Source organism: Pleurodeles waltl, chromosome 12 (assembly GCF_031143425.1).
Source record: "Pleurodeles waltl isolate 20211129_DDA chromosome 12, aPleWal1.hap1.20221129, whole genome shotgun sequence".
Lineage (NCBI taxonomy): Eukaryota > Metazoa > Chordata > Amphibia > Caudata > Salamandridae > Pleurodeles > Pleurodeles waltl.
In genome coordinates, this window is record NC_090451.1 from 689,328,213 (window position 1) to 689,354,421 (window position 26,209).

General features: G+C 43.5%; 1 protein-coding gene across 2 annotated transcripts in view; it reads left to right on the forward strand.

The window, feature by feature from the left end:
• The first annotated feature begins 529 nt into the window (after positions 1-529).
• The window catches only part of NEURL4 (neuralized E3 ubiquitin protein ligase 4), a 139,429-nt gene continuing 113,749 nt past the window's right edge, over positions 530-26,209 (forward strand). For both annotated transcript variants that reach the window (XM_069215503.1, XM_069215504.1), the window contains exons 1-2: positions 530-739; positions 5,075-5,462. In XM_069215503.1, coding sequence (XP_069071604.1) covers positions 569-739; positions 5,075-5,462 — 559 coding nt within the window. In that variant the 5' untranslated portion in view covers positions 530-568. The remainder of the gene's footprint in view (positions 740-5,074; positions 5,463-26,209) is intronic.

Below are 26,209 nucleotides of genomic sequence, written 5' to 3' on the forward strand. Positions count from 1 at the left end.
TGTTGGCCACGTCAATTATATACCATTGAGATTATCATAACTGTATTAGTAATCTTATACACATACATGGGCCAAACCTTTAAACATCACCCCCTAATGTCTGAAGCACCAATCTTAAATAACCATCTTAAACATCTTAAATAAACATAAGGATCAAACTGTGCCGTGGAATCCCTATTTGGCCCTGACTGCCAAAGCCAAGCCTTATAACATAAACTCCTTCTTCATTCAGTCCCAGTACAGTATGTTGCCTATTAGTGCTTAGAAGTCAGTATTAGGGACCAATCGCCCAAAAATACAGCTACAGGCCAGAGTTGTGACATCTGCCATCCCACCGAATTACTTAAAGCCACACACCTCTCTGCCACAAAAGTATAGTGACTAGATACCACACTGCCGTAAGGCAGTCAGGCACCCCACCCTGTCGTAAACGGTTGACAGGACGCCACGCTGCCGTAAAGCGACGGATAGACTGCCGCTCGGCCGTAAGGCGTTCGAAATGACGTCACACTGCCGTAAGGCGGCGAGCGATGTCGCGCGACGCTGCCGCGGGGCGGGCGGAAGGAAGATGGCGGGTGCAGCAGAGCTGCACCCCCGCACCGGGAAGCTCATCTCCCTGTCCAACTGGAACCGGACGGCACAGCGCAGCCAGCCGGTGCAGGAGTTCAACCACGGCCTGGTGCTGAGCCGGGAGCCGCTGCGGGAGGGGCAGGTCTTCAGCGTGCGGATAGACCGCAAGGTGAGCTGTCAGAGGGAAGGGCCTCTGCCCCAGGGGGGTGTCAGCCCCGCCACAGAGGGGACCCAGGGACCAGGCCGTCCGCCGGTCACCCAGTGCCCCACCAGGGCCAGCACACCCACCCCCGTGAACCAGTGCCCCTGTCCCCCCAGGAGCCTTCCCACCTGTCAAACCGCAACCAGGCAACTGACACATCCCTGCTCAAACCAGTTATCAACCCCGGATCACCCACCCCAGGCAGAGGCCCCTTCTCCCTGGGATCGCTGGTGAGGTATCCAGCAGCACTTCCCCACCGGGGGGGTTATTCCAAGCACTAGCTCCTGCCATTCTTCCGGGATTAGCAGCCCCGGCCAGCACGGCCCGGTGAGCTGTCAGATGACCTCTCCTCTGAAGTCATCTCGGGGACGAGGACATCCATCACTAGCCCATCCTCCAGAGATTTGCCCAGTGAGAGGTAACCTTTAAGGGCTAGGGCACCCCTTAGCACCAGGCTGGCACCTCTCAATGGAAGAAGGAAATGTCAACGGTTTGGGTTACGGGTAGACTGCAGAGTAAGCTGTCAGTTGCCCCCAGGGCAGAGGGCAATCGGCTCCAGCTTCCCCCCGGTACCCACTAGGGGCAAGCGCACCGCTTGGGCACACCCCTATTCTGCACCGGTTTACTGCAAGCACCTCAACGCTCATATCACTAGCAAACTGTTTTGTAACGCGTTAAATGTTCAGCTTGCAACGGTACTTTTTTCACAAGGAGAGCAGACCGGAGATGCCTCCACCCCATGGTGGTTGCCCCAGGACTGACCGCAGCTCTCAAATACCAACACCAGCCCAAATCCCCATACCCAGCTGTATGGAAGACCCTTACCCGAAACCAGTTGTTCTACGTCCTCTCAACGAGTAACTCACCAACCAACGAACAAGCGCAAGAGGAAACACTACCCATCTCGTAGCACGAGCCCATCCGAGGCCATAGTTGGATTGGAACAGGGGTTTTGATATCCCACAAGATAATTTATTAAAGACTTGGACGCTTCTTTCATGATCCAAAATTCACATTTACTACATGATGAATTAAGTTTGCGTAGGGTAATGCAAACTATTTTCAGTTTTGAATGAGTAAGAGTTCTTGAAAATCTACTATTATCATTAGCAATGGTTAACCACACAGTTATCCGTAATCAGGATGAGAATCTGGTTTAGTATGCAGAGGGCATGCCCAGTGCGATTTGGCAAAAAATAACCCTTTGCTAAACTCTCACTGGTTGTTGTACGACAGAAGCAGGGTGAGAGGGGTAATCTGGATTATTGAGATTTATATAGAATCTTGTACTATTGACATTTCTGCATTGTCAAACATTCTCTATGTGGCTCTTGTCAAAGTGCCTCTTATGGGTGAAGGCTAGTTTCATGTAGAGAATATCACTTTGGGTCAGGGGAACATTTTTTGTAAATAGAACTGACATAGTGGAACAATAGAGTACACTGTATTTTTAATTGTGGTACAATGTGTACATTTTGCTGACTGGCACATTTGAGCACTCTGCTGCAGATGATTGGTCTTTCTTCACTTTCTATGTTTCTCTTTGTGCTTTAACTGCAACAGCCAATGTGAACCACACACTGTGTCTCTGTTTGACCAGGAACTGTAGCTATGTTCCTGTCGAGAAAATTCAGTGTGTTTGGCACTTTAATACTTAATGTGAAAAAGGAAGTACACCCTCTTCGGATTCTCTCTGTTTATATATAAATATATGTGTAGTTTATCTAGTCCTAACCCTGTCTTAAAACTAGATAAATCGATCTTCATTGACAAGTACAGCATTCATTTACTAAACAAGAAAAGTCCGCCAACATTCAACAGCTTTCACTGAAAAAGTAAGAGCACCCTTGCGGTTTACATATCACTTACGGACAGGAGAATCATATGCTGCTAAATAAAACACAATTGCTTGATCATCACGAAGTGTTGCCACCTGTATACGTCGTCAGAAACTCTACAGGGCCTGGGGTATTCAGGTTTGTGGTATATATGATAGAGATCAAGCCGACCTTGCTTATAGAAATCATATACATATTTACCAGCTGCTACAGAGCTGACAGGCTACGGTGAATGTAGCCTTGCCCTTCTTAGAGCGTGCTAACCATCACTCATTACCCCTGCTTTGGAGTAAATGTCAGTGTAATTGTTTTTAAACTACTGTTGAAGATCACCTCAATCCTGTGTCCCCTCTGAGGAGGTTTGAATGTCTGAGATGTCAAGCTCAGAAAGAAGTGTCCATTAGCTAGCATTTTTCTGCATAATATTACTTTGTTAGTTTAAGATAGAGATTTAAACCTCTCAATAACGTCAAAAAGAATACTCTAATTCTCAATGTCCGGAATTTTTGGATTAATTCCTCCATAAGGACGGAAATCCTCACCTATCCAAGGGCGGCATGCTTCATCATCGGGCTCTTCTCACACTGATGGACACGTTTATTTTGCACCAGTGAAGGTTTGCTTTTAATTGGATATTTTAACCTTTTTACAAGGTTACCTGAAGGTTTCCTTGAGTGGACTAAAAAAACTGGGTTTGAACTGCATACACCCTAACCACAATGACCCGCTGATTTTCAGCCATTATTTACCAGCTCATCCTTCAAATATTGACACCCTGCTCCTTCTTTTGGTCTCCATTACAAGTTCCCCATTACCCACTTGGGAGACACTGGTACCAGAATTAATGATTCACCGTGATTTAACATGGATTACTAGTTAATTTTCCCAGACTATGAAAGCCAGCAAATATTTTACAAAGTCCTTTTTCGTGGTTATTTCCTAATTTCAGGTACTTAAATGTATATATTTACCACCTACTTCTAGGTTACATTAGGTGGTGCTGGTCAGGACGTGTCGCGGGTGGGGATTGCCTTTGGGACCTGGGTGCTTGGCAGGCTCTGGGAGGAGTACTTTCCCGTATCAAGTGGGGAGGGGCGGGATGGGGAAGTATTTCAGGTTGTTATGACCTCCAGCCCGTGTCCATTTACACCTGGTAAACTGTGTAATTTGTTTCTCAATCCGATAACTGAAAGGTTTAGATATACCAGACAATTTATAGTTTCCTAGACCCCCATTCTCTCCAGTCCCCCTCCCACCACTTCTGGATACTGCTCCCGGCATCTAATAGTGAGAGCCTTAGTATGATCGGATCTGGCATATACATGCTTGTGTCAGGAGCGGGTGAAAAGATAACTGATTTCATTTTTGTGTTTGATATTTAAATGCTACCGTTTGACATATTCAGATCTGCACGAGACTTGTCTGTACAATTTTTGGGATGACCTAATGTTTGTTAGTATTATTAAAATGTTTTTATTGGTATTATTCATCGGCTATGGGATTGTGCAGGTGTATGTTGACTTAATTTGTGGGCTGTTGGATTTGAGAGGAGGTGAGAAGACGTGTGGAGAGTGTATGATTGGTTTGCTATACCTTGGCTGTTACTGTGTTTTTAAAACGTGTTCTAATACATTCTGGGTGGCAGCATCAGTGGCTTTGCTAACATGAAGTTAATAGATGCTGATGATGGTAGTTCTGCGTGGTTATGAGATGGAGGCTTTAGAAAGATACTTAATCATCAAATGGTGACCTTTTCAATGGACTACGATATTGTTCAGGTAGAGCTACATTCTTGCTCCTGCTGATTCATTTTAAATGTATTTTTAGTATTAAATTATAGTGTCTTACATTTTTTTTCTTTGCTATTATGGCTGTGAGGGGGCTTCCATTTTGGTACTTTCCTTGCATCTTATGAGTGTCTCACCTGGTTGTTGTTGGGTGTGGACAGTGCATTTGTTATGTAGTTAAATTTGGGTGGTGTTGCCTTCCAGATAATCAAATCACATGATACAACCCTCATTGGGCGTGGTTGCTGCTTTGTCTTTGTGTCATGGGACATGTTTCACAAGGCGGCAGACAACTGATTTAGTGTTTCATGCTATATGTGAAAGGGTGGTTATTTTTTTTTATATATTGTGTTATTCATTATGATGATGTTCTCAGTTGGATGTGATTGCTGTATTTTGTATATTTTGTTTCTGCCTTTCTTAATGTGATCTTGGCCTAGAGTGAAAAGATATTTTTTTTTTTTTTTTTTTTTTTTTTTAAAGTTTATTGGTCACTTTCTATTGTCTGATGTGTTTTTTGCTAGATTTTGGTCTCATTGCCTCTGATGAAGTTCAAGTTGGTAGTTACGATTGTTTGTTGTGAGACGTTGCTTTCTGATTTTATTTGCATTATAGTTGCTTGTAATTATACTTTTACCTTATTTTTAATGCATTTCTTGTGTTTTTTCAATTCTTAGGTCAATTCATGGAGCGGGTCAATTGAAATTGGAGTCACTGCGCTGGACCCCAACCTTCTTGATTTCCCCAGCAGCGCTACTGGTCTGAAGGGAGGTTCCTGGATTATCTCAGGGTGCTCGGTACTGCGGGATGGACGATCTATCTTGGAAGAATATGGGCAGGATTTGGATCAGCTGGGAGAGGGAGATAGGGTGGGGATTCAACGAACTGCCAGCGGGGACCTTCGACTCTGGGTAAATGGACAAGACTGTGGTGTGGCTGCCTCTGGGATCCCATCAAAGGTTTGGGCAGTGGTGGACCTCTACGGAAAGTGCACACAAGTCACCTTGGTATCATGTGACACACCCACGCAAGAGGAGGCAGACGAACCATCAGTTGGAGAAGAAGGTATCTGAAGTGCTTTTAGCTGCTTAGTTTCTTTTACCTGCTTTGTAGTGGAAGTATAAGACATTGAAGGGTCTATTTATAATTTTACTTTCCTCATAGAGATAACCATGTGCCAACCAGACCACTTTCTGTGTGTATGAATAATTTTAAATCCAATATTGTAGCTTATTTTGTATGGATGGATCTATAAGAACAATAATGCAGGCATAAGTATAATTTGAATCAGCAAGTTATAGAATATCTAGTGATTCCCTCCCCCCTTTTCATTGGACTTTCTAAAATAACTCCTAGCTTCCTTTACACAATTAATGACTTGGCTGTTGTGAATGCATCATATGGCCTTGCATGTGTGATTCATGACCTGTTGCAGGTACTCTTATTTACTTAACACCCTCCGCTTTGTTATTGGGCATCACTGGTGCATTCAATATTTTTAGTTTTTAATACATGCTCCAGCATAAGTTATGCTGCCTCTCTAAGTATGAGCTTACTTTATCCTTCTGTCTTTCTAACATAAGCTTTGTTTGCACCCCAGCCTTTTCACCGGTTTCTAAATCAGACCACTCTTACCTTGATCAGAACAAAGATGCAGCTATATGGGTGTTCTGCTAACCATTTAAGTGGACTGTCAGTGAGCAGTATTAAACCATAAGAGCAGTATTAAACCATAACAGTATACAGATGTAATGCTAATAAATGAAGTTACTTGTAAATCATACTAAGTTTACAAATTATCTATCTTCTAGACAGTACTTTTGGACATACTTCGTCGGCTGTAGATAGGAATCCAGTAGAATCTTTAGTTTTACAGAAACCCGCTTATTGTGAATTTCATGTTGATTACAGTGATAATAGAATTTCATCTGTTGGAATACTTTGGGCTTGGGCGATGGTGTTTTAAAAAAAAAAAAATTGTAGAGAGATTTCATTTGTTAGTTTGTTTTCCTTCAGTTTATAGAATGGGTTTTCCTCAGTGAGCCTTTATCAGTTATGTTGTTTTCAGTTGGTGATGTGTCTTTGTCATGAGTTTTAGGGGGTTATTTGAGTTGTTAGCATGTTTCAGCTCCTGTGATGTTTTGTTGTTGACAGCAATTATTGTGCTATGTGGAGTGGGAAGCATTCTTGGTTGGCTTTTTGAGCATCGATTTATGCTACATGTGACTAGGTATATCTAGTGGTCGTCTCAAAGTGATAGTTCTGCCAAAAACATTTCTTTTTACTAATTGATGATATTTGAATATAAAGCGCTGCGCTACTGAGACAGACTCACAGGAAAACTTGCCATGCTAGATTTAAGTAGTGTCTATTACTACGCTCCACATGCTTTTAACTGGTGATTAGATATCGGCTTCAGAATTCCTTTTAAGAACTCCTGGTATAGATATACAAGAAGAGTTCGATGTGCATCCTACCTGTTGTATCAATTGAACATATTTTTACTATTACTACTGAACTAAATCACTATACTTTTACCTTGCTCGCTTTGGGCAATGTGAGTTCAACACACCCCAGGAGGCAAAAAACATTGAGGGTATGTCTGTGTGACACTTACTTAAATAATTACACTAAAAACAAGTCGGATTTCGAGAATGTTGCAGCATGGATTAGTGTAAATTTTGCCGCACAAAGATGCACATCTGAATTTATTTTGTAGTGTTTTTACGGTACTTTATTTTGTAAGATGAGTTATAATTTGTAGGGCTGACAATTACTTAATAGCAATCTTATTATTGTTACTCATGTAAAATTATAATTTACAAACAGTTCTTTTCGACAACATAAATTAAGCCCGTGCAGAAGCTTACTTACTCTACCAGAGGGTAAGGTGTATCTTTCAAATAACGTTACGAAAATAGTCCTTTTGTTCATCCTTGCTTCTTGCTGCTTCACAAATGTGTTTAAAAGCAGTAACAGTTAGAATAACTTTGCGTGTTCTGTTACGAATATTTCTTCTTTCTTTGCGAACAGGGTGGTGACAGAAAAACCGATGGTGCACAATATTCATTATGTGTACAGAATATGGTGTTAGCTAATTAACACACACTAGATGGGTGATTTTAGGCACGGCAAATCCAGGCAAGTTACAGAGAATCTGTTATCCACCTAAAGTCATTCTTGTTGGAACACAGTGGTAGACCACTCAAAGACCTAGAACCTCTTGGATAAAAACCCAATTCAGCTAAAACTATCCGCTCGTGAAGAGTCTTTGAAAGGGGTGGGTACGCTGTCTAAAAAGTCACTAGCCACATATCTAGACGTCAACAGAATGAAGAGGTACCTCACATTGATGATTTAGCACTTTACAAGGTTCTCATATTAATCATTATTACTGCACCTTATTTGTACATATTGTGATTTGTCCCATTTGTAAGAGATGCTAATTATTTCTATACCTTACTCGATTTATGGATGTCTCAGAGATGAAAGGTTAAGTGTCCACAGTTATTTAGATCTGTGTATCTAGGCTTGCTGCTGGTTTCAAGTATAGTCACACAGAGATTCAGGGAAAATAATTTCCCATTGGATAAAAAGGATAATTAAAATCAACTTATTTAAGCAGCTGGGAAAAGAGGCGCACACTTGGATGATTTATAGTTTTCCTAATGCTGTGTCTTTTAAAAACATACTTACATTGTATCAACTACTAACTCTTTCCAACTCACTTTCCATTTGCAAACGCTGTAAGTGCAGGACATGTGTAGTGCAAGAACATAGATTTTCCGCAGTGATTGCAGACTGTGTCTATGCAATAAGCAGTCTAAATAGTAAACAACCTCACTACCAGTCACTGCCTGGGAGATATTTTAATACAAAATTTGAACAAATATTACAGTCAGGTAACATAGAATTAAGAAAACAAAGTTAAAACATGCAATAAAATGTAAAAAGGTGCTTCAATACTAAGTGACCAAAATCAAGAAGGTGGAATAATTTCCTAAACATTCCAAAATAGTTTTCAGTAAGTAAATCAGTATGTAGACTCTTGGACATTAACTGCTTAAAAAGCAATGTCATCACCCTTTTACTCTGAGTATAGTGAAATTTGTAATTTACAGAGCAGCAAGAAAAATGAAATCGCTCTCTTGCCTGCACTGTGTCTAACAGTCGCAGAACATACAGGTGCAGCGGTGGGATTCCATACACAACGGAGCCTCTTTTGAGGCCAGTATGTTAGGAATTGTGGACATTGCATTTGCGTCAAGTTTGTGCAAGATTTGTGATTCTCAAAATCGCAGAAAGCTTAGGGTGTTGGATGATCTGACAAATTAATTGAATACAGTGGAGGGAAATCATAAATGCAGTTTATTTATATAGCCCATCCACAGTTGGATTGGCAAAAGTTCACATGGGTGAAAGGATGGGTAGATATACTGTCTGACCTAGTAATAGCTTTACATTTTTATGGATTAGAAAAGCAACCAGTTACTATGCTAACTCTAAGCTATCAAAGATTTCTAAAATTATTTTATCTGTTCTGGCTGGTGGGTTGGTTTATAGAAGTCTCCACTTGTAATTCCCCCCCCCCCCCCCCCCCCCCCCCCCCTCTCCGGGTGGCCATGCAGGAGTGGTTGAGTTTCTTTTACCCAACTCAACTCCTATATTTTGTACTACTTTTCCTGTTTGAGGCAGGTAAGAGCCATCATTTTGGAAGGCTGTCTAATTGTTTCCCTATGCAGTGAGGGCAGTATCTAAGATGCAGAATGAGCATCTGCTCAGGCGACACACAAGAGGCGAGCCCATCTGTGCCCGGAACGCAGACGGAAATAGTCATTTTCAGTCTGCCCGATGGGTAAGTTCTGTACTAAATCTCCTTACTACTCACAAAAAATTCTTTCTGCACATAGCCTGTCTGAAAACATTTTTGCAGTGATTAAAGAACTGAAAGAAATGTCAGAACACTGTCTTGATCCCGGTTCACTGGACAAATTTAATGTTTGCTGATTTCTTTCAGAAAAAAATCAATACATTTGCAACTTTCTTTCTCACACTTTAACCTTTAATACTGATACATAACTTTCAATACAGCCCAGCGATGATTACGAAAAAAAATCAGTCACTAATAGATGAAGAAAATTGTATGACTCAGATACAAAATAGAAAAGCCACAGGCCTAAGTGTAGATATTAACTTGGCTAATCTGCTTAAAGAAAGTTTTGCTTATATCGGTATCTCATGTGCATGCCATCATTAATACACCCTTAGCTTGGGTAGTGTACCAGACAATTTAAAAAGGCACTAGTTGTACCCTTACTGGGGGAAAAAAGTACCCTGACAATACTGAGAACTATAGGCCAGGTTCTCAATTTCCCTACTTCACCAATTTATGCAGTCTTCCAACCATTTAGCCAGCAGTATGGAAGCGCAAAATCTTCCACATCCAGTGCAAGCAGGCTTTTGTGCCAGCTGTAGTAGAGAAAGTGCAGTGACAGCTGCATTTGAAAGTCTGTGCCCTAGTCCATAATCAACATGTTCCCGCCGTGCTGGTCCTGTTAGATCTCTCAGTAGCATTTGACACTGGTGCACACCAGTGTCAGCATCCCCTGGCTTTCCACACTGTTGAATGGAAAAAAAATAGCCAAAAATGCTATCTATATCCATGACAGTTCTTTCAACGTAAAACTTTTTATCTAGAAAGACAACCTCACATTAACCATAAAGTCTAGAATATCCCTCATTGGACATCGGAGTGTGCTTTTCTTGCTGACGTGTCTTCTTTCAGAACAGTGCTATGCTCTATTGCCAGACTGATAATTAAAATTAGCAAACTAAACAGACTCTTCCCTGTTCCTAAAGCTCTCAATTGGCTGCCTCTAGATATTTGCTCAGCTCATAAAACTGCATGTTACCTGTGAGGCTATATATACTCTTCTTTAAACTTTGCCCAGAACCTGAAGGTGTCTGACAGAAAGAGCAATCTGTAATTCATGTTTAACATCAGCACTCCTCTTGCCAGGCAATAACCACTCTCAAACAGATAATACACATCGAATACTCAGTGCTCTTCTGTCACCCATATACCTTTCCTCTTTCCATTCAGATGCCTATAATCCACCCCAAATAGCACTTGATATTTGTGGCTCGATCCTGCTTTGCTGTTGTTTCCTTCCTTCCCATTTATCCTTCCTTCCCATCACACACCTGGTCTACCAGCTTGCTTGTAAGCCTGTTTCTCGTCTATCTTTGGTATGTCTTATGTTCTTGCCTCTCTTTTGCCATCCTTCTCCACTATCACCTCCCCTACCCTCGATACTTCCATGAATTTTGATACCATCTACAATCCTTACCACATTAACTTGGATACTTGCCTCTAATTGTGTGCTCAGTTGCCTCATGCATGTGCGTGCGCACCTGTTCCCTCTATAATAATATTGTCATGTCATTTAGGGGCCACTTTATGTTGCGGGGAGCTCTTGGGCTTTCATGACGTTAGACCTTTAGAATTGTCTGACAACCGCTTTCAAGAGGCAGTAGAAAATGTGTTTGGGCCAGTGTGGTGCCAGTAAGATTGCCTGGTTGAGGTCCTTGGAAGCATGTCTGGGCCAGACTTGGTACGAGAATCTGTGGACCTCCCCTTCTAACCTCAGTGTTCAAGTCCAATCTGTAAGGCGCTTACTGGCGCTAGTTTGACAATTTACATTTGGATGCATCCAGGGTTGGGTCCCTCACTGCGTCCTTTCTCGAAGTTCAAAGTGGAGGTCCATTTAGAGGAGTTCATGAATGAGATTGCAAAGAGTTTATATTTCAAATTTCCCCTGGGAACCTTGCCCCTTGGCTCTTACTCTGCCAAGTGGGAATGCCACCTTGATGACCAGGCCCAGCTTTGTCCATTTTACGCACCGAGGGTAGAATCGCCCAAACATGTTTTGCTGTTTTGTCCCATTTATCTTGGGTTCAGAAGGGGTGATCCTACCAGTTTGTCACAACCTGGGTGGGATTCTGGAATTATAGAATGGCCTTTAGAGTACTTCAGAATGACACCAGGCAGTTCATTGTCTTTGCTGTCTCTCGGTTTCTGTTGCACATTAGTAGGCTCAGACAGAAACTGTTGTCCAACTGAGGTTCTGGATTTTCGACTTTGTCTCCCTTTCTTTTTATTATTTTGTCTATTTTAAGCTATAGACTATTTCTCTTGCTTATTTTAATTGTTTTACAACCCTATATTGCTGAGACTTTTATGAACTAATAATTATTTCATAGTGTATTTATTGTTTTTTACTTTTGTATTGTAACTTACCATGCTCTTTTATGGCAATGGAGCTGAAATATATATGAATTTTATATTGTCATGTTGAAAATGGCCATTTATTACTCAACTATTTTTCCTGCAGTTGTGCTAACTTTAAAATACGCTCTGAAACCCCTGGCAGGAATGTTGCAAGAAAAACTACGGAATTAATTAAAAAGAAAATGAAGAAGTTTAGCGTTAATGTTTGCCCTTAGGCTGCTTACATCGCAATAGTGCCTTAGTGAGAAAGTCACACGTCTTCAGTAGCTGAATCAAGGGCTTTCTCCATATCCAGGAGCACAACTACCATAGTCCAAGGTTCTGCAAAGTCGGTCCTGGAGAGCCGGGTCCATTCCAGATTTTAAGCATATCCACAATTAGAAAAATGTAGATTTCTGAAACATCTTTTTTTCTAAATATGGATATGCAAAAAATTTGGCATTGACCCGGCTCTCCAGGACCAGCTTTGCAGAACCCTGCCATAGTCTATCTTGTGCCTTTAGGTAATTCTGTAACCACAAAAGAAGTTTAGATTTTTTTCCCCGTAAAGATAGCAATTCAGGAAGCCTGCTTAAGAAAGACATTTGAATTGTTTGGGTGGTAATTTGAAGGATAGAATCTTGTTTAGCAGTTGATATTAGTGTGGCTTTAGGTGTTGATCCTTCCATAGAATCTGGCTTTGCAAATGTATTGAATATTTCTAAAAGTTAGTAAGATCAAGTAGTTATTCATGATATAAAAACAATTCCCCAGGCAATCTCATGGATCTGCACTTTGTGAATTGGAGAGGAAATGGTAGACATTTTCATCTCTTCTGGTGTTGCATAGTGGTTGGTCTGAAGAGCCAGTGATTGTATTTAGAAATGTGCCAGTTGTCTCCATGAAGGTGACAGCTGAATTTGAGTATGTTTTCTCCTGAAGGCATTTCAACACCTGCAGTATCTGTTTTCCCTGGTTACAACACCACCGTTAACTGTGTTGCGCATAATAAGCAATTACATTTTATTTTTTAGTTTCAATAGGTGTCTAGGGCTCTGCCTACCTCATTAATCACAAAATGTCTTTGCATGACTTATTAATCCATAGACTGCCTCGTCTATCAAGTACACTTGTGCTCATTGGTTTAGTTTTGGACAGCAGGTTTGAGATTTTAGCCATTGAGTTTTGTCATCTAGTATATGTTTAATAATTTTAATAGAAACAAAGTAGTTTGTGTTTAATGATTTTAATAGAAACAAAGTGAAGCAAGGGATGACAGAAATTGGGTCTGTGGGTTTTGAGCAGTAGGTACAAGTGGCACCAAAGAATGCAGGAAAACCCATATATACATCTGTTGCACAACTTGTACTTTTAAGCTCATCTGCTATTGCAGGTGTAATGTCCAGCATCTCTACTCAAAGATTTACTTGGACTCCTGAGAGCTATTGGGGAATGGGTTCATCATCTAGATCCCTCAGTGTATTGGTACATGGTTTTTGCGGTAACTGAAGAAAGCCAATGTGAATAACTTGTTACAGTTGTCAGTGGGTTGCCCTTTAACCGTAAGTACCTTAAATAAGGTAAACCTGGATATGAATTTGCTTTTACTGGTAGCAGTTTAGACACAAATTCTGAAACATTTTCTGCAGTAGACCATCCTGTGTAAAGGCTATTTTGTTAAAAAAAATGTTTTCTGTCTTGATGGATTTCTAGTCTCAAAAGACTTTCCATCTCTAACTTGCCCACTACGAATGTACTAAAAACCCAGTCAAAACTCTCTCAGTGATAGAAGGCTGTACATTGGTACTTGCACCGTCTTCCCTTTTTCCCTAAGAGTACCACTAAGGGGTAACTATAAATCCTCTCTTAAACAGTCTTCGCTGCCTAATGCTATTCATGTCTTTCTTTATTGGTTTATTTCATTCATTTTTTACATAGACCTCAAACCATTTCAACAGCTTTAGAACTTTTCAGATGAGGTCTAGGAAAGTGTGTGAAAGTCAGTGGTCAATGCCTAAGGGTCTAGGCATACTGAGGCTCCAGTCATTGAAATCTGAAGGCCCCAGGTTGGCCTTGACATTGGTCTTAAGTGTGGGTTTAGGGAGCTGCTTGTATTTCAAACTTCTGCAGAAAGGCACAAAGAGTTGGTCTGGTGTTCCCTGTTTTGTAGTGACTATATCTAATAGAGATTCCTTACCTTAGAATTCCCTGGCATCCGCTTCGAATCAGGAATTTCCCTGCTGAGCAGTACTCTTTGCACACTGTCGGGTGGGGCCGTTCGGATCCGCTTGCGTCATCCGGCTCCGCGTGGCGTCATCATCGTCGTTGGAACCGTCTCTGACGTCACGGTCTTCTATATAGGCACCACACCGGCGCACGTTCGTCAGTTCTTTTCCTTCTGCGCCGGTTAAGTGCAGATCTGGGAAGAGCTGCCCTTTTTCTTCAATGATTTTGTCGACGTTTTTTGATTGTTTGAGATGTCTTCGAGGAAGACAGGATTCAAGCAATGTGGTGCATGTCATCACACCATGTCGGTCATGGATCCACATAGAGTGTGTGTCTGGTGTCTGGAAAAGGACTACGATTAGACGTCGTGTTCTGACTGTTGGGCCATGGCTCATAAGGGTTTGAGAGAGATCTCTCAAGCTTCTAGCTGCCTGACAGCTGTCTTTGGTCGGCGCGACTCCGAGGAGGTCACAGTCCCGCAGTAGGAGGAGGTTGCGGCACCGCTTCAGGAGCCCCAAGTCCTCTTCCTCGCATTCGAGGTCATCGGGGCACTCGGGTAAGAAGCACAAAAACAAGTCGGCGTCCAAGTGGACTTCGACTTCGCCACGTCCGTAGGCTGACGTGGCGTCTACGGAATGTCGTTCCGAGAGAGGCTCTGCGTAGCCGTCGCCAGGGCCGACTCCACGTCATCCCACTTTTCCGTGGACCATAGTGACCCCCGCTCAAATTAAAGAATTTGATGAGCGGGCTGCACCCTCAAGTGGGTCTATGGGCCCGCATTGTCAGCAAGGGCCCCATCGGGTTCAGAGTCTTCAGCCTCCGTGCCGTTGGGGACCCCAGGATCCAATAGTGAATCTGGACTGGTGCTCGTATCTCAGTCGACCTCCTCCGACGCTGGGTCCGCGTCTCCTCCACCACCCGCACCCAATGGTGGTGGTAGCCCCATCCTCATTCCAGATGATTCAGAGTCAGAACGATATCGTACAACGCTGATTCAGACTTCAACGGCCCTGGTTAGCCCCAGATCATTGCCTGAGCCTTATTCTTAACACCCAGGCACAGGAGAGGAGTGGGAGGGGTCTGAGGACCTTTTAGAGTGTGACCTGGAGCATGAACAGGACTGGTATGAGAATCTAGAGGAAGCCAGTGGACTGGATACTTCTCTAGATACTGGCATGCTCTCTCCTCCCAATGTGGCTACGGAGGAAGGGGCTTCTTATGCCATGGCAGTCTGTAGGGCAGCTGAGGTCTTGGACCTAGATTTGCCGACGGTGCCAGTCAGGACAAATCTCCTGACGGAGGTGCTTTAGCTGGGGGTGACTACATCGGAGCCGATGTTGCCCTTCAATGAATCCCTAACGGATGTCCTTCTGGGAACATGGTCCAAACCCAGCAAGGGGCTCCTGTGAATAGGACAGTTGGCCGCCCCCATAGACCTGCTCCAAATGACCCTAGTTCCCTCACCCAACACCCCACCCCAGAGAGCTTGGTGGTCCAAGCCTCCACTTCCCGTGGTGCCTTCCTTTCCACCCCTCCGGACAGGGAATTCAAGAGGCTGGACCAACTTGGAAAGAAGTTGTTTTCTTCCTCCAGCCTGGCATTGAGGTCAGTAAACACCTCTTGCCTATTGGGCCGTTTTTCCCATACTTTATTGGATACAGTGGCACAGGTGCTGGCCCAGATCCCAGAGGGCGTACGGGACACTCTCACCCAGGCTGTCAAGGGTGGAAGAGAGGCAGCCAAGTTTACTCTTAGGTGTGGATTGACACCATCGACTCGCTGGGTAGAGCGATTGCATCGACAGTAGCCCTTTTTCGCCCCGCCTGGCTACAACCTACTGGCTTTTCGGGGGATGTCCAGTCGAGTTTGATGGACATGCCTTTTGATGGCTTTTGCTTTTTGGTGAGAAGGCAGACTCTGCGCTTGAGAGGTTCAAGGATTCTCGAGCTACGGCCAGATCCTTGGGCCTTTCAGCACCAGCTCATCAGCAGTCTGTCTGCTGTCCTTTTCGAGGCTTCGGAGAGGGGCACTGTACCACACTAGCCACAAGTTAGCCACGGTCCTCCGGCTTTACAACATCCAGTGCGAGGACGAGGTTGTGGTACCGTCAGACCCAGACAGCCCCCCTCTTCTGCAGTGCCCAAGCCCTCCTAGTATGGTTCTGCAAGACCATGTCCATCCAGTTGGAGGGAGGATTCAATTTCATCTCCCTCACCTCACTGGCAGTCCATCACGTCGGACAAATGGGTCTTGCAGATCATAGGGAAGGGCTATCCCCTCCCCTTCCAGTCTTTCCCTCCATTCCTCTGGGAAAAGAAAGGCTGATGTGGGATCATTTGGCCTTGCTCTGCGAGGAAGTTTCGGCTCTCTTGGCCAAGGGAGCTATGGAAAGGGTCCCGATGTCAGAAGTAGGCAGTGGTTGTTATTCCCACTACTTTCTGATTCCAAAAAAGAACAAGGACCTTCGCCCTATCCTGGATTTAAGGGACGTCAGTCTCATCCTCAAGAAGGAGAAATTCAAGATGCTCACTCTTGCTCAGGTCTTGTCTGCCCTAGACCAAGCAGATTGGATGGTAGCGTTGGAGTTGCAGGATGCATATTTTCACATTTCCCATCCTGCCCGCCCACAGGTGTTACTTGCGGTTCAAGTTGGGCCACAAGCACTTTCAGTTTACCGTGCTCCCTTTTGGTCTGACCAGTGCCCCTCGGGTGTTCACGAAAGTGATGGCGGTGGTGGCAGCTCATCTGCGCAGGTCAGGGATTTCCATCTTATCCTACCTGGACGACTGGCTCTCGTCACCCAACTCCAGACGACAACGACCCCCTGAATTTGCTGGGGTTCACTATGAACGTGCTGGCGAACCTCTTGCATTCTCTGGGTTTCACTATAAATGTGCCAAAGTCACACCTGACTCCCTCTCAGAATCTCACTTTCAGTGGAGCTTTTCTGGACACATTGCAGTATCGGATCTATCCTCCCGAGCAGCGAGTCCAGGATATTCCGGTTATGATACTGATTTTTCAGCCTCTATCCTGGATTTCGGTGAGACAGATTCCGAGGCTGTTGGGACTCATGGCTTCCTGCATCCTATTAGTGAAACATGCCAGATGGCATATGATGGCTCTTCAGTGGGACCTGAAGTTCCAATGGGCACAGCATCAGGGAAATCTTACCAAGTTGGTTCAGATCTCGGAGGGAACTCCAAAGGATCACAGTGGTTCGTGAACTGCAATTAGGTTAGAGGCAGACTCCTCTCCCTTCTCCAACCAGATATCACAGTAGTGACAGATGCGTCACTTCTGGGAAGGGGCGGCCATCTGGGAGAGGTGGAGATCAGGGGCCTCTGGTCTCCAGCGGAATTTTGGCTCCATATCAACTTATTGGAGCTCAGGGCGATCTGGCTAGCATTAAAAGCTTTTCTTCCTGTTGTGAAAGGGAAGGTAGTGCAGGTGTTCACGGACAACACCACCGCAATGTGTTACTGCAACAAGCTGGGCGGTGTGGGGTCGTGGACCCTTTGTCAAGAGGCCCTGTGTCTCTGGCCTTGTCTGGAACATCAGGGAATAACCTTGGTGGTTCAACACCTTGCAGGTTCTCTGAACGCCAGAGAGGACAAACTCAGCCGGCAGTGCTTAGCGGATCACGAATGGTATCTCCATCCGGAGGTGCAGCAAGCACTCTTTCAGCAGTGGGGAGAGTCTTGGTTAGATCTTTTTGCCTCCACAGAAAACGCGCATTGTCAGCAGTATTGCGCGTTGGAGTTTCCAAGGCAGCTATCGCTAAGCGGTGCTTTTCTTTGCTAGTGGAGTTTAGGCCTCCTGTATGCCTTTCTGCCCATACCACTTATGCCCAGAGTTCTCAAGAAAATCAAGAACGACCAGTCCCAAATAATCCTAGTGGCTCCGGATTGAGCACGAATAGTCTGGTATCCAGAGCTTCTCAAAAGGAGCATCAATCCTCCAATCAGGTTGCCTCTTTGGGAGGATCTTCTGTCGCAGCAGCAGGGGAAGGTTCTCCACCCGAACCTGTCAACTCTGCGACTTGATGCTTGGAGATTGAGCGGCGGCAGTTTGATGGTTTATGACCTCCCTCCCGAAGTCTGTGATGTCATTCTGGCAGCCAGGCGTCCCTCTACTAAGACGGTTTACGCCTCTCATGATATATCCTGATAAGGTAGTCCTCCGAACTTGTGCCTCTTTCCTCCCCAAGGTGGTGACCCCTTTTCATCTGGGTCAAAATATCACCCTGCCCACCTTCTTTGCTCCACCGCATCCCTCTAAAGAAGAGGAGCGTCTCCATCTGCTGTACCTCCATCTGCGTTATCGTTCTACCTTGACCGCACAAAAGAGTTCCGGGTGGACAACCAACTCTTTGTGAGGTACGTTGGTGCAAAGAAGGGTCGGGCAATCCAGAAACCAACCATTTTGCGCTGGGTCATTCTCAGCATTCAAATTTGCTACGCTTTGGCTAAGAAGCAGGCTCCTGAAGACTTGAGAGCTCACTCTACCAGAGGGAAAGGTGCTACCACTGCGTTGGCTCGAGGCATGCCAGTACTTGATATTTGCCAGGCGGCAAAGTGGGCTTCCGTGCACACGTTCGCAAGATACTACTGCCTGGATAGCCAGGTGAGGAGAGAGGGGATTTTGCTCGCTTGGTCCTACAGTACTTCCTTGTGTGAAGTATATTTTCGCAGCCCACCGCCAAGAGTTATAGCTTTGGTATCTATTCTAAGGCAAAGAATCTGCAACTAGAAGTCTCTTATCAGATGAACAAGTTACTTCCCTTCGGTAACAAATTATCTGGTAGAGACTCTATCTAGCTGCAGATTCCTTACACCCACCCAAGCCTCCTCGCTCTGAGAATATATACATTGTTTTTCATATATATACATGTTTTTCCCTTTCTCAAGGGCATGTCTTTTTGCTCAAACAGTCAAAAGAAAAGTAAATAATTGTTTGTTCTTCCATGAGACTGCGCTTCTGGCATGTGAAGTTGTGGAAAAGAACTAAGGTACGCGCACCGAGGTGGTGCCTATATAGAAGACTGTGACATCACAGACTGCTCCAACGACGCTGACGACGCCATGGGGAGCCAGACAAAGCACCCGATTGCGCGCGCAGGGTACTGCTCAGCAGAAAAATTCTGAATTCGAAGCTGACTCCAGGGAATTCTAAGGTAGGGAATCTGCAGCTACATAGAGTCTCTACCAGATAATTCGTTACCAAAGGTAAGTAACTTGTTCATTGCACCCACTTGTCCCAGAGAGGATACTGCACAAGCTCCTTCTAAACTGTAGAACATGAACAATACCACATTCAGTATTTAAATATTGCATGTCCTTTACCCATAGTCCTTAACAGACTAGCAAGACTTTACTTTAAGCACAAAGAACTATAAATAGATACCAATAAGCTTACACTTGATCAAGTTTGGATACAAAATAGACCTTGAGATTTTATTTTAAAGAAAAGAGGCAATGGAGTATATTGCAGCCAGAATTGTATTCTATAATTTAGGTGCCAAAAGTTTGAATGACTGAAAATGTGATGCTGCACTAACAGGATTAACAGCACAGATACACACTAGAACAAATAGCTGACAGGAGTACATAAAGAATTTAAAGAGCCCAGATTTGGTAGAGCCAGAGAATTTAGACATGTAAACAGCAGAGAGAAGACATGGTTGAAACCGAAGAGCCAGTGTATTGTAGCCACTGTAAAATGTACATAGGAACTGAATAATTTGAAGGGATGAACATGTGTATTTAGGATGACTAACGTTTGGTGAAGAGTGGTAGTGAATGCAGGAAAGCACTGTGGTCTTCACCAAACGTTTTAATGAAGCAAAATAAAAAAATCATAGACATTGCCAACCAGGAGAGCTGAGGCTTTCTAATCCCAGTGCTGATTGCCTTCTTTTTGGCTATTTGGGGTAGTTTGGTCTTATGCCTCCATAACTTTTTTTTCCACTTGAAGTATCCGTAACAAATTTGCATCCTTTTTCCCATCAATGTAGGAATTATAAAGGTACCCAGGGATTGAGTATTTTCCTTTAGAGGAGAAAATAGCATCATGTAGCTAAATTTAGGGGTTTTGAAAAAGTGGTTCACAAACAATGTCTTGTTTTGTTTCCCAAAAATGGTATCAACAAAATGTTTGCAGTGCTAAAATAGCAATCTTCCCAGAGGTAGCTCATTTTTCAGCGTTTTATACTTTAAACCTGCTTCCAGAAAACAGGTGTAAAACCCATGGGTAATGCTGGAAGGTCATACATTTATGAAAAGTAGACACAAATCTGAATTCAGCAATGGGTCATTTTGATTATAATCCCTCAAGGTTTCCCCCAAAAAAGTAACTGTTTAAAAGAAAAAAACTGTTTAAAAAAAAAAAGTGAAATTTGGGTAGGAAAAACAGCCATTTGTGACAACATTTTAATTTGTAATTTGTTGTCATGATGAATGATTTACAAAAGCAATACACTGGTATGTCTGCTAGAGACCTCTGGACATGAGGATTTATAGGGTTTGTAGGTTCTCCACACAGCCAGAAACTGAGTCAAGTATAGAGCAATTAATTTCGTAAAATATAAAGAATGAAAAATGGATATGAAGGAAGCCTATGTATTTCTGAAATGTACACCAGGTGTTGCGTTGACAAGCAGTGGTTATTTATACTTCTAAATTTGTGGGTACCCATATTCGAATGTGATTCAGAGGGCATTTTGCAAATTATGGCTTTTACTTGAAAGACATACATGGAGAGAAATTCTATAGGTAATAACAAATGTTCTGCTATTCTGTAATGCTGTACATCTTCCAATAACCGTAACAATTGCACCCTACTTGTGTGGGTGGGCCTAGCACCTACCACACAATACTTGCCAAAACGTGACGGGGAGGCATCATACTTATCTAGCAGACTCGATGTTTTTTTTTAACAACATGGGTAGGTGCAAGTTTTGGGCTGCAGTTCAGCCACCACCCAGAGAAACCTACTAAACCCAGGCACTTCTGAAAAATAGATGCCTGGGAAAGTCCAGGGTGGCAGGATTTGCATTACTCTTTCCAGGTAATTTAATCTGGAAGCCATTGCAAACCTCTAACTTTGGCCAAAAGCACACATTGTTCTCACATTCCTGTGATTTCACAGACAAAACCCAAAATCCGCAGTCTTTCATAGTGCAAAATTGAGGTTTTCAGTGACAACATTGATTTGGATTCCATTTGTATGTGAAGCCCTTTGGAACGCTTAGTGGTTATCAAATCGTGGATCCCAAAAGATTGCAGAAATGTCCATCACAAAATAGATACATGAGTGATCTTAGCTTTGTACAGACTTTCAAGCTTCATTGGACCTTTTGGGAAAGTGAGCAGGATCAATGCAGGTTGCACATCTCTGGACACCACCAGGTGTTTAGTTCTCAAAAAACATAAGGGATTGTTACTAAGTTGTTTTGGAGATAAACCACCATGTATACTAGTTGGTTTTGACAACTCTAAAAGTGCCAGCTTCAAAGAACACATAATAATTACTGTAACAGAATATTGAAGTCAAGACTACTGAAGGTGAACCATGAAGCTACAAGGCACCAGTTGCATAATTGCCCAGTCACTTGTCATTCATGCACCACACACAGGACTTTCATACCCCCAGCCATGGGCCCAATCCAACACATCAGTGCACTCACATCAACATGCTGCTTGCTATTCAAGGGTCCATCACAGTTATCCACCACAGGGCGAAATTGCCAATCAGACCCCCTCTCACCTAGGCATATACCAACTTGAATAAAGACTCAGCACAGACAAATTTCTACACAAGTATGGCCAGTCATGTCGACGGTTGGTGCCCCAGCCACCTTCACAACTGAAAAAAAAGTTTTTACTGTCTGTCCAGTACATGCCTCCATTAACGTCCTGAGCGATATGAAATGTGTGCCTATTGAAATTTTACTAACAGCTCCCATGAGGGCCACATGAGACTCAGGATGACGCGTCTTTCATGTGCCTTTAACCTACTTACTGTCCTCAATCAAGCTCCTTCCAGTTCGTGCATGTGAGCTCAGGGCATTTTTGGCACACAGTTTACTCTGTACCAACATGGTATATGTCCCATCCACTCTTATGTCCTGTGTGACTTTAAAACTTGTCACACAGCAAACTGAGCATCTATCATATTCTAACAGAGGATGAACATGACAAACTGCACATATGACGCATACATGTAGTGTTGGGTGCAGAGTTCTCTGTTATATTCTGTGTTATGTTATGCATAATTGTAAAGTGCTCTATCACCAAGAGGATATCCTGCTGCCGTCTTCAGTTTCTTGTAAAAATTGTAGAGGCAGCACTGATGGGTAGGGGGGCAGATAATTTCAGCCTTTCAGACCAAGGTAGGAAAAGCTACTATTGCCTATTGTGATGCTGCCTTTGCACGGGAAGTGTGCATGTAGGAGTCCAGCTGAGCAAAGGTGTCAGGAAGGTTTCTGGTATCTGAGATGGTTGATTGGCGTATGCTGGGCCAGTGTTGTGTAAGGCTTTGAGTGTGTGTGTGTCAGGAGTTTGAAGAGATTAGTGGCTGAGGAGCCAGTGAAGCAGTGGTCCAAGTTGTGAGAGTGGTGGGAGGTTGAGTCGGAACCTGGCTACTGAGTTCTGTATGATTTGGAGTCATCTGCTTATTTGACTGAGGGTATAAATTGAGCATTGGGGAGAGTGCCGCGCCTTATGAGGTAGAGTCCTTTGGTGAAGATGAAGTGACAACATATATCTCTGCTACCTTGACTACCTGTGTTCTATCTCGACAATATCCCTGTGAAAGTACACCTAGCCTGAGTCTTTCCTAACACGTCACTGTCTCCTTTGAAGTCCTAACGAATCCAGTGTACTTGCCAAGTGAATCTTTACCAACACCTTCTGTGGCAGCTATCTGAAGCTCGAAAAGACATTTCTTTCACGCACCTTTAGCACACTCCTTGTGCTAAATTCATCTCCTTCCAGCTTGTGAATGTGAGTGGGGGGCTGTCCAAGGATGCCTTGAGGCATAGATTCCCTGAATGTAGTGAGCATATCTACCTTTATGAATGTATCTACCTCTATGAATAAAGTAAACATGCCGGGGTAGGCAGTCCTAAGTTCCCTGAATAGCACTTAAAAAACTAAAGGATTTAGGTTTAGCGGCTTAGAGTACTCTGGGACAATGCAGACTATATTCCTCCCATCGTTATGTGAAGTGCAGTGACTGTATTGCACCTGCCATAAGGCAACAAGAAAATCTGCCTCCCTCTGACTTAAGATCAGTCTTAAGCAGTCCATAAGCAAGTCAAAAACGTTCTCAACTAGAAAAACAATTTGAAAAACTGTTTGCCTAGTGAAGTAGTGACCCACGTAAGGTATGTATCCAGCACAGCCATTGAAAGGTACACCCCGGGATAAAACACTTTTTAATTTAAAAAAATCCAATTGAAAGCACTGGAGGTGTCCTTTAAACCAAAGGGATTAAAGAAAAGTCACAAAACACAAATCCAGGATTTCTGGCACACAAAGGAAAAGGAATAAGTGTGAACTAAAAGATCATTGGAAGCAGAGTGATGCTTGTGGAAAATGCAGGAAAGAAAAGGATTTCAGTTTTTTGGCATAGTTTCATAAAGTGCATTGCGGGCCATTGTTCCATGATGGCAGACAAGCATGCAGAAAAATGTGCCCGCAGACCATTGGAGTAGCGAAGGAAAATAAACACAGGAGTTGAATACGAATGAAGAAAAATGAGAAGTAAACGGAATACTACATGGTAAAAATGGTAACATGCCAAGATCAGAAAACTGTGGATCTCTGTGAATAATTGGAAAAGGAGGGAAAAGATCAGTTTTCCGGAGACTGAAAAAGAATGAGAGTAGAAATCAGAAGAAACGTTTGAGTAGTCCATTGATACTGAGCTCCAAATGAGAACAAATAGGAATAGAGGGGTCTACCGTACGAAAAGCAACTGAGAGGTCCAGGAGAATAAGAATAGAAAATTGTTTATTGTAAAGTGATGAAATTCATTCAGTAAACACTGTAAATGTCCATAAATAGCCATTACGAAGATGCCAGTAGGATAATGGAAGAGCAGCAGGTGTTAGATATTAAAGCTCATGCTTAGCATCTGATGCACCTACCTATTTAGTTTGAGGCATCAACTGCTATGCCCTTTCCAAGTAGTGTGTGTTTGTTAGGCTGCACAGCTCGTGTACCTAATGGTAATGTACTCTAAGCTTGTTGTGGATTACATCACAGTAATTCAATAATGGGACTCTGCGTCAGACAGATTACTCTACAGTAGGATTGTGGTGCTTATTCACACACTCTGCAGTAAGGCTTTTTGGAGAAGGTTGGAAGAAATCTGACTGGGTTACTTTGGCAGACAAAATATCAACTTGTTGGTGTAGTCCACTCTTTTTTACTTTTGCTTGTTGTATATTATTTATTTTTTCTGGTATGTAAATAAGGCAGCCATGGACACTTTTACACTGGATCACTTTACATACATTAGTATGGATGCATTGCGACAGAATGTTAAATAACAGGAGTACAGGTACAAAAGAACAAAAAAAACATCAGAAGCTATGTAAGGAGAAGCTTGAAAAGATTTATCTTTTTGTGGAAGTTAAGTAGGTTAGGGGTGATTCATAATCCTTCCAGTATTTGGCTCCACAGTTTGTGGGTGCCTTTGAACAAGAAAGCCTGTCTGACAGGTTTTTCTTTGTTTAGCTGCAGAGGTCGCTAGGATTAGTCTTTCTTTCGCTCTCGTTTCTCTTAGGCTTCTCTGTGTGGACAGCTTTGTGCATTATACAGGTAATTTTGAAGGTGATGCATTCTTCTGATCGGAGCCAGTAGTAAGGAGGGGAGTTTTCGAAACGGAGAGCAAGATGGCGGCCGCGTAACGCAGCCGCGAAGCGTCTGCTCCGACCAAGGAAACCTCCCAGTGTTGCGGCAGCTCTCCCGCGGGTCGGAGCTTCCTTCGGCAGTCGCGCTTAGAGGAAAACAATGTAGCGGCATTTTAGCAACATTGTGCTGACTCGCGTTGCTTCACCTGCTCCCTCTTTTTTTGGGGATGACTGTCCCAGGACTCTCAGGAGGGGCGGCACAGGGGAAATATTGCGGGTGACATTGCTTTTTGAAGGACTGCTTTTCATGTGAGGATTGTTCTAGGCTACTTGGCTCTTGGTTTCTGCGGGGCCTTTTTTTTTTTTCCCCTGGGAGAAGTAAAACTACGTGGATTTGCTGACGGAGGCTAAAAGGATTGCAAAGTGTTTTCCCGGGATGCGGTCTGGACTGCTCCTGCTCCTACCTGAAGACAACTACAGGTCTGTGCTCACGGGTCCCAATTGGGGGCAATTTTCGACGTGGACTCAAAAAACGGTCAGAGTTTCTTTATTTTATTACAAGTATTTGACACTGGGCGTATATTATAATAACGCATTTTGCATTAAAAAGCAATAAAAAAAGGTAAAAATGCCACCTAAAGGAGTGAAAAATGTGAATCTGTCTGGACGAGGCAAGCCGGTAAGAGTAAGCCTGTCGGCACGGCAGGGGGGGGGTACGGATATAAAACAAGGCTTAGGTGAGAAGGTTGTCTCCAAAAACAAGAGTGCTTCACTGGACAGGTATTTTGAGAAAGGGAAGGACATACTGGTGGGGGGCATAGATACCCCCCCCGCCGCCGTGGAGGAGGCTGATCCTCTAGTAAACGAAGAGATGACGGCTATAGATGTGCCCCCCCCGCATGAAGGTGGGCAGAGTGATGCTGAAGATGTGGCAACTTTACAAAAACAAGCTACCGGGAGTCAGATGGAGCAGATGGAGCAGAGGGAGCAGAGGGAGGGCGCACAAGGCGCTAGGTCATTATTACAGGTGGAGCGGAGGCCAGTGGAATTACGCGATAATGAGACAATACAAGGAGACAAGTTTTTCTCACTATCAGATCATTCAAGTTGGTCAAGCAACGAGCAGCTGGATTTGGAGGCGGATAAAACTTCTTCTGAATTCGAATCTGAGGTGTCCTCTTTGGCACTGGGAAAGGAATTACAGGAGAGTGGCAGGAGTGCCAATGTTAGGAAAAAACAGAGGAAGAGAAGTGAGCAAGTAGGACCTAATAAGCACTCCACTAACCCATTGGACACTAAGGGTCTTCAGGGGCTTCAGTGGGAGTATTCCAAGGATGATTTAACTCTATATGATAATGGTGAAAAACAGCCTAATCCTGTGTCACTGGAAACCATATATCAAAGCATTATGGAACATCGAGAGGAATCTAAATTAGAGAGCCGTAGGACTCAAAT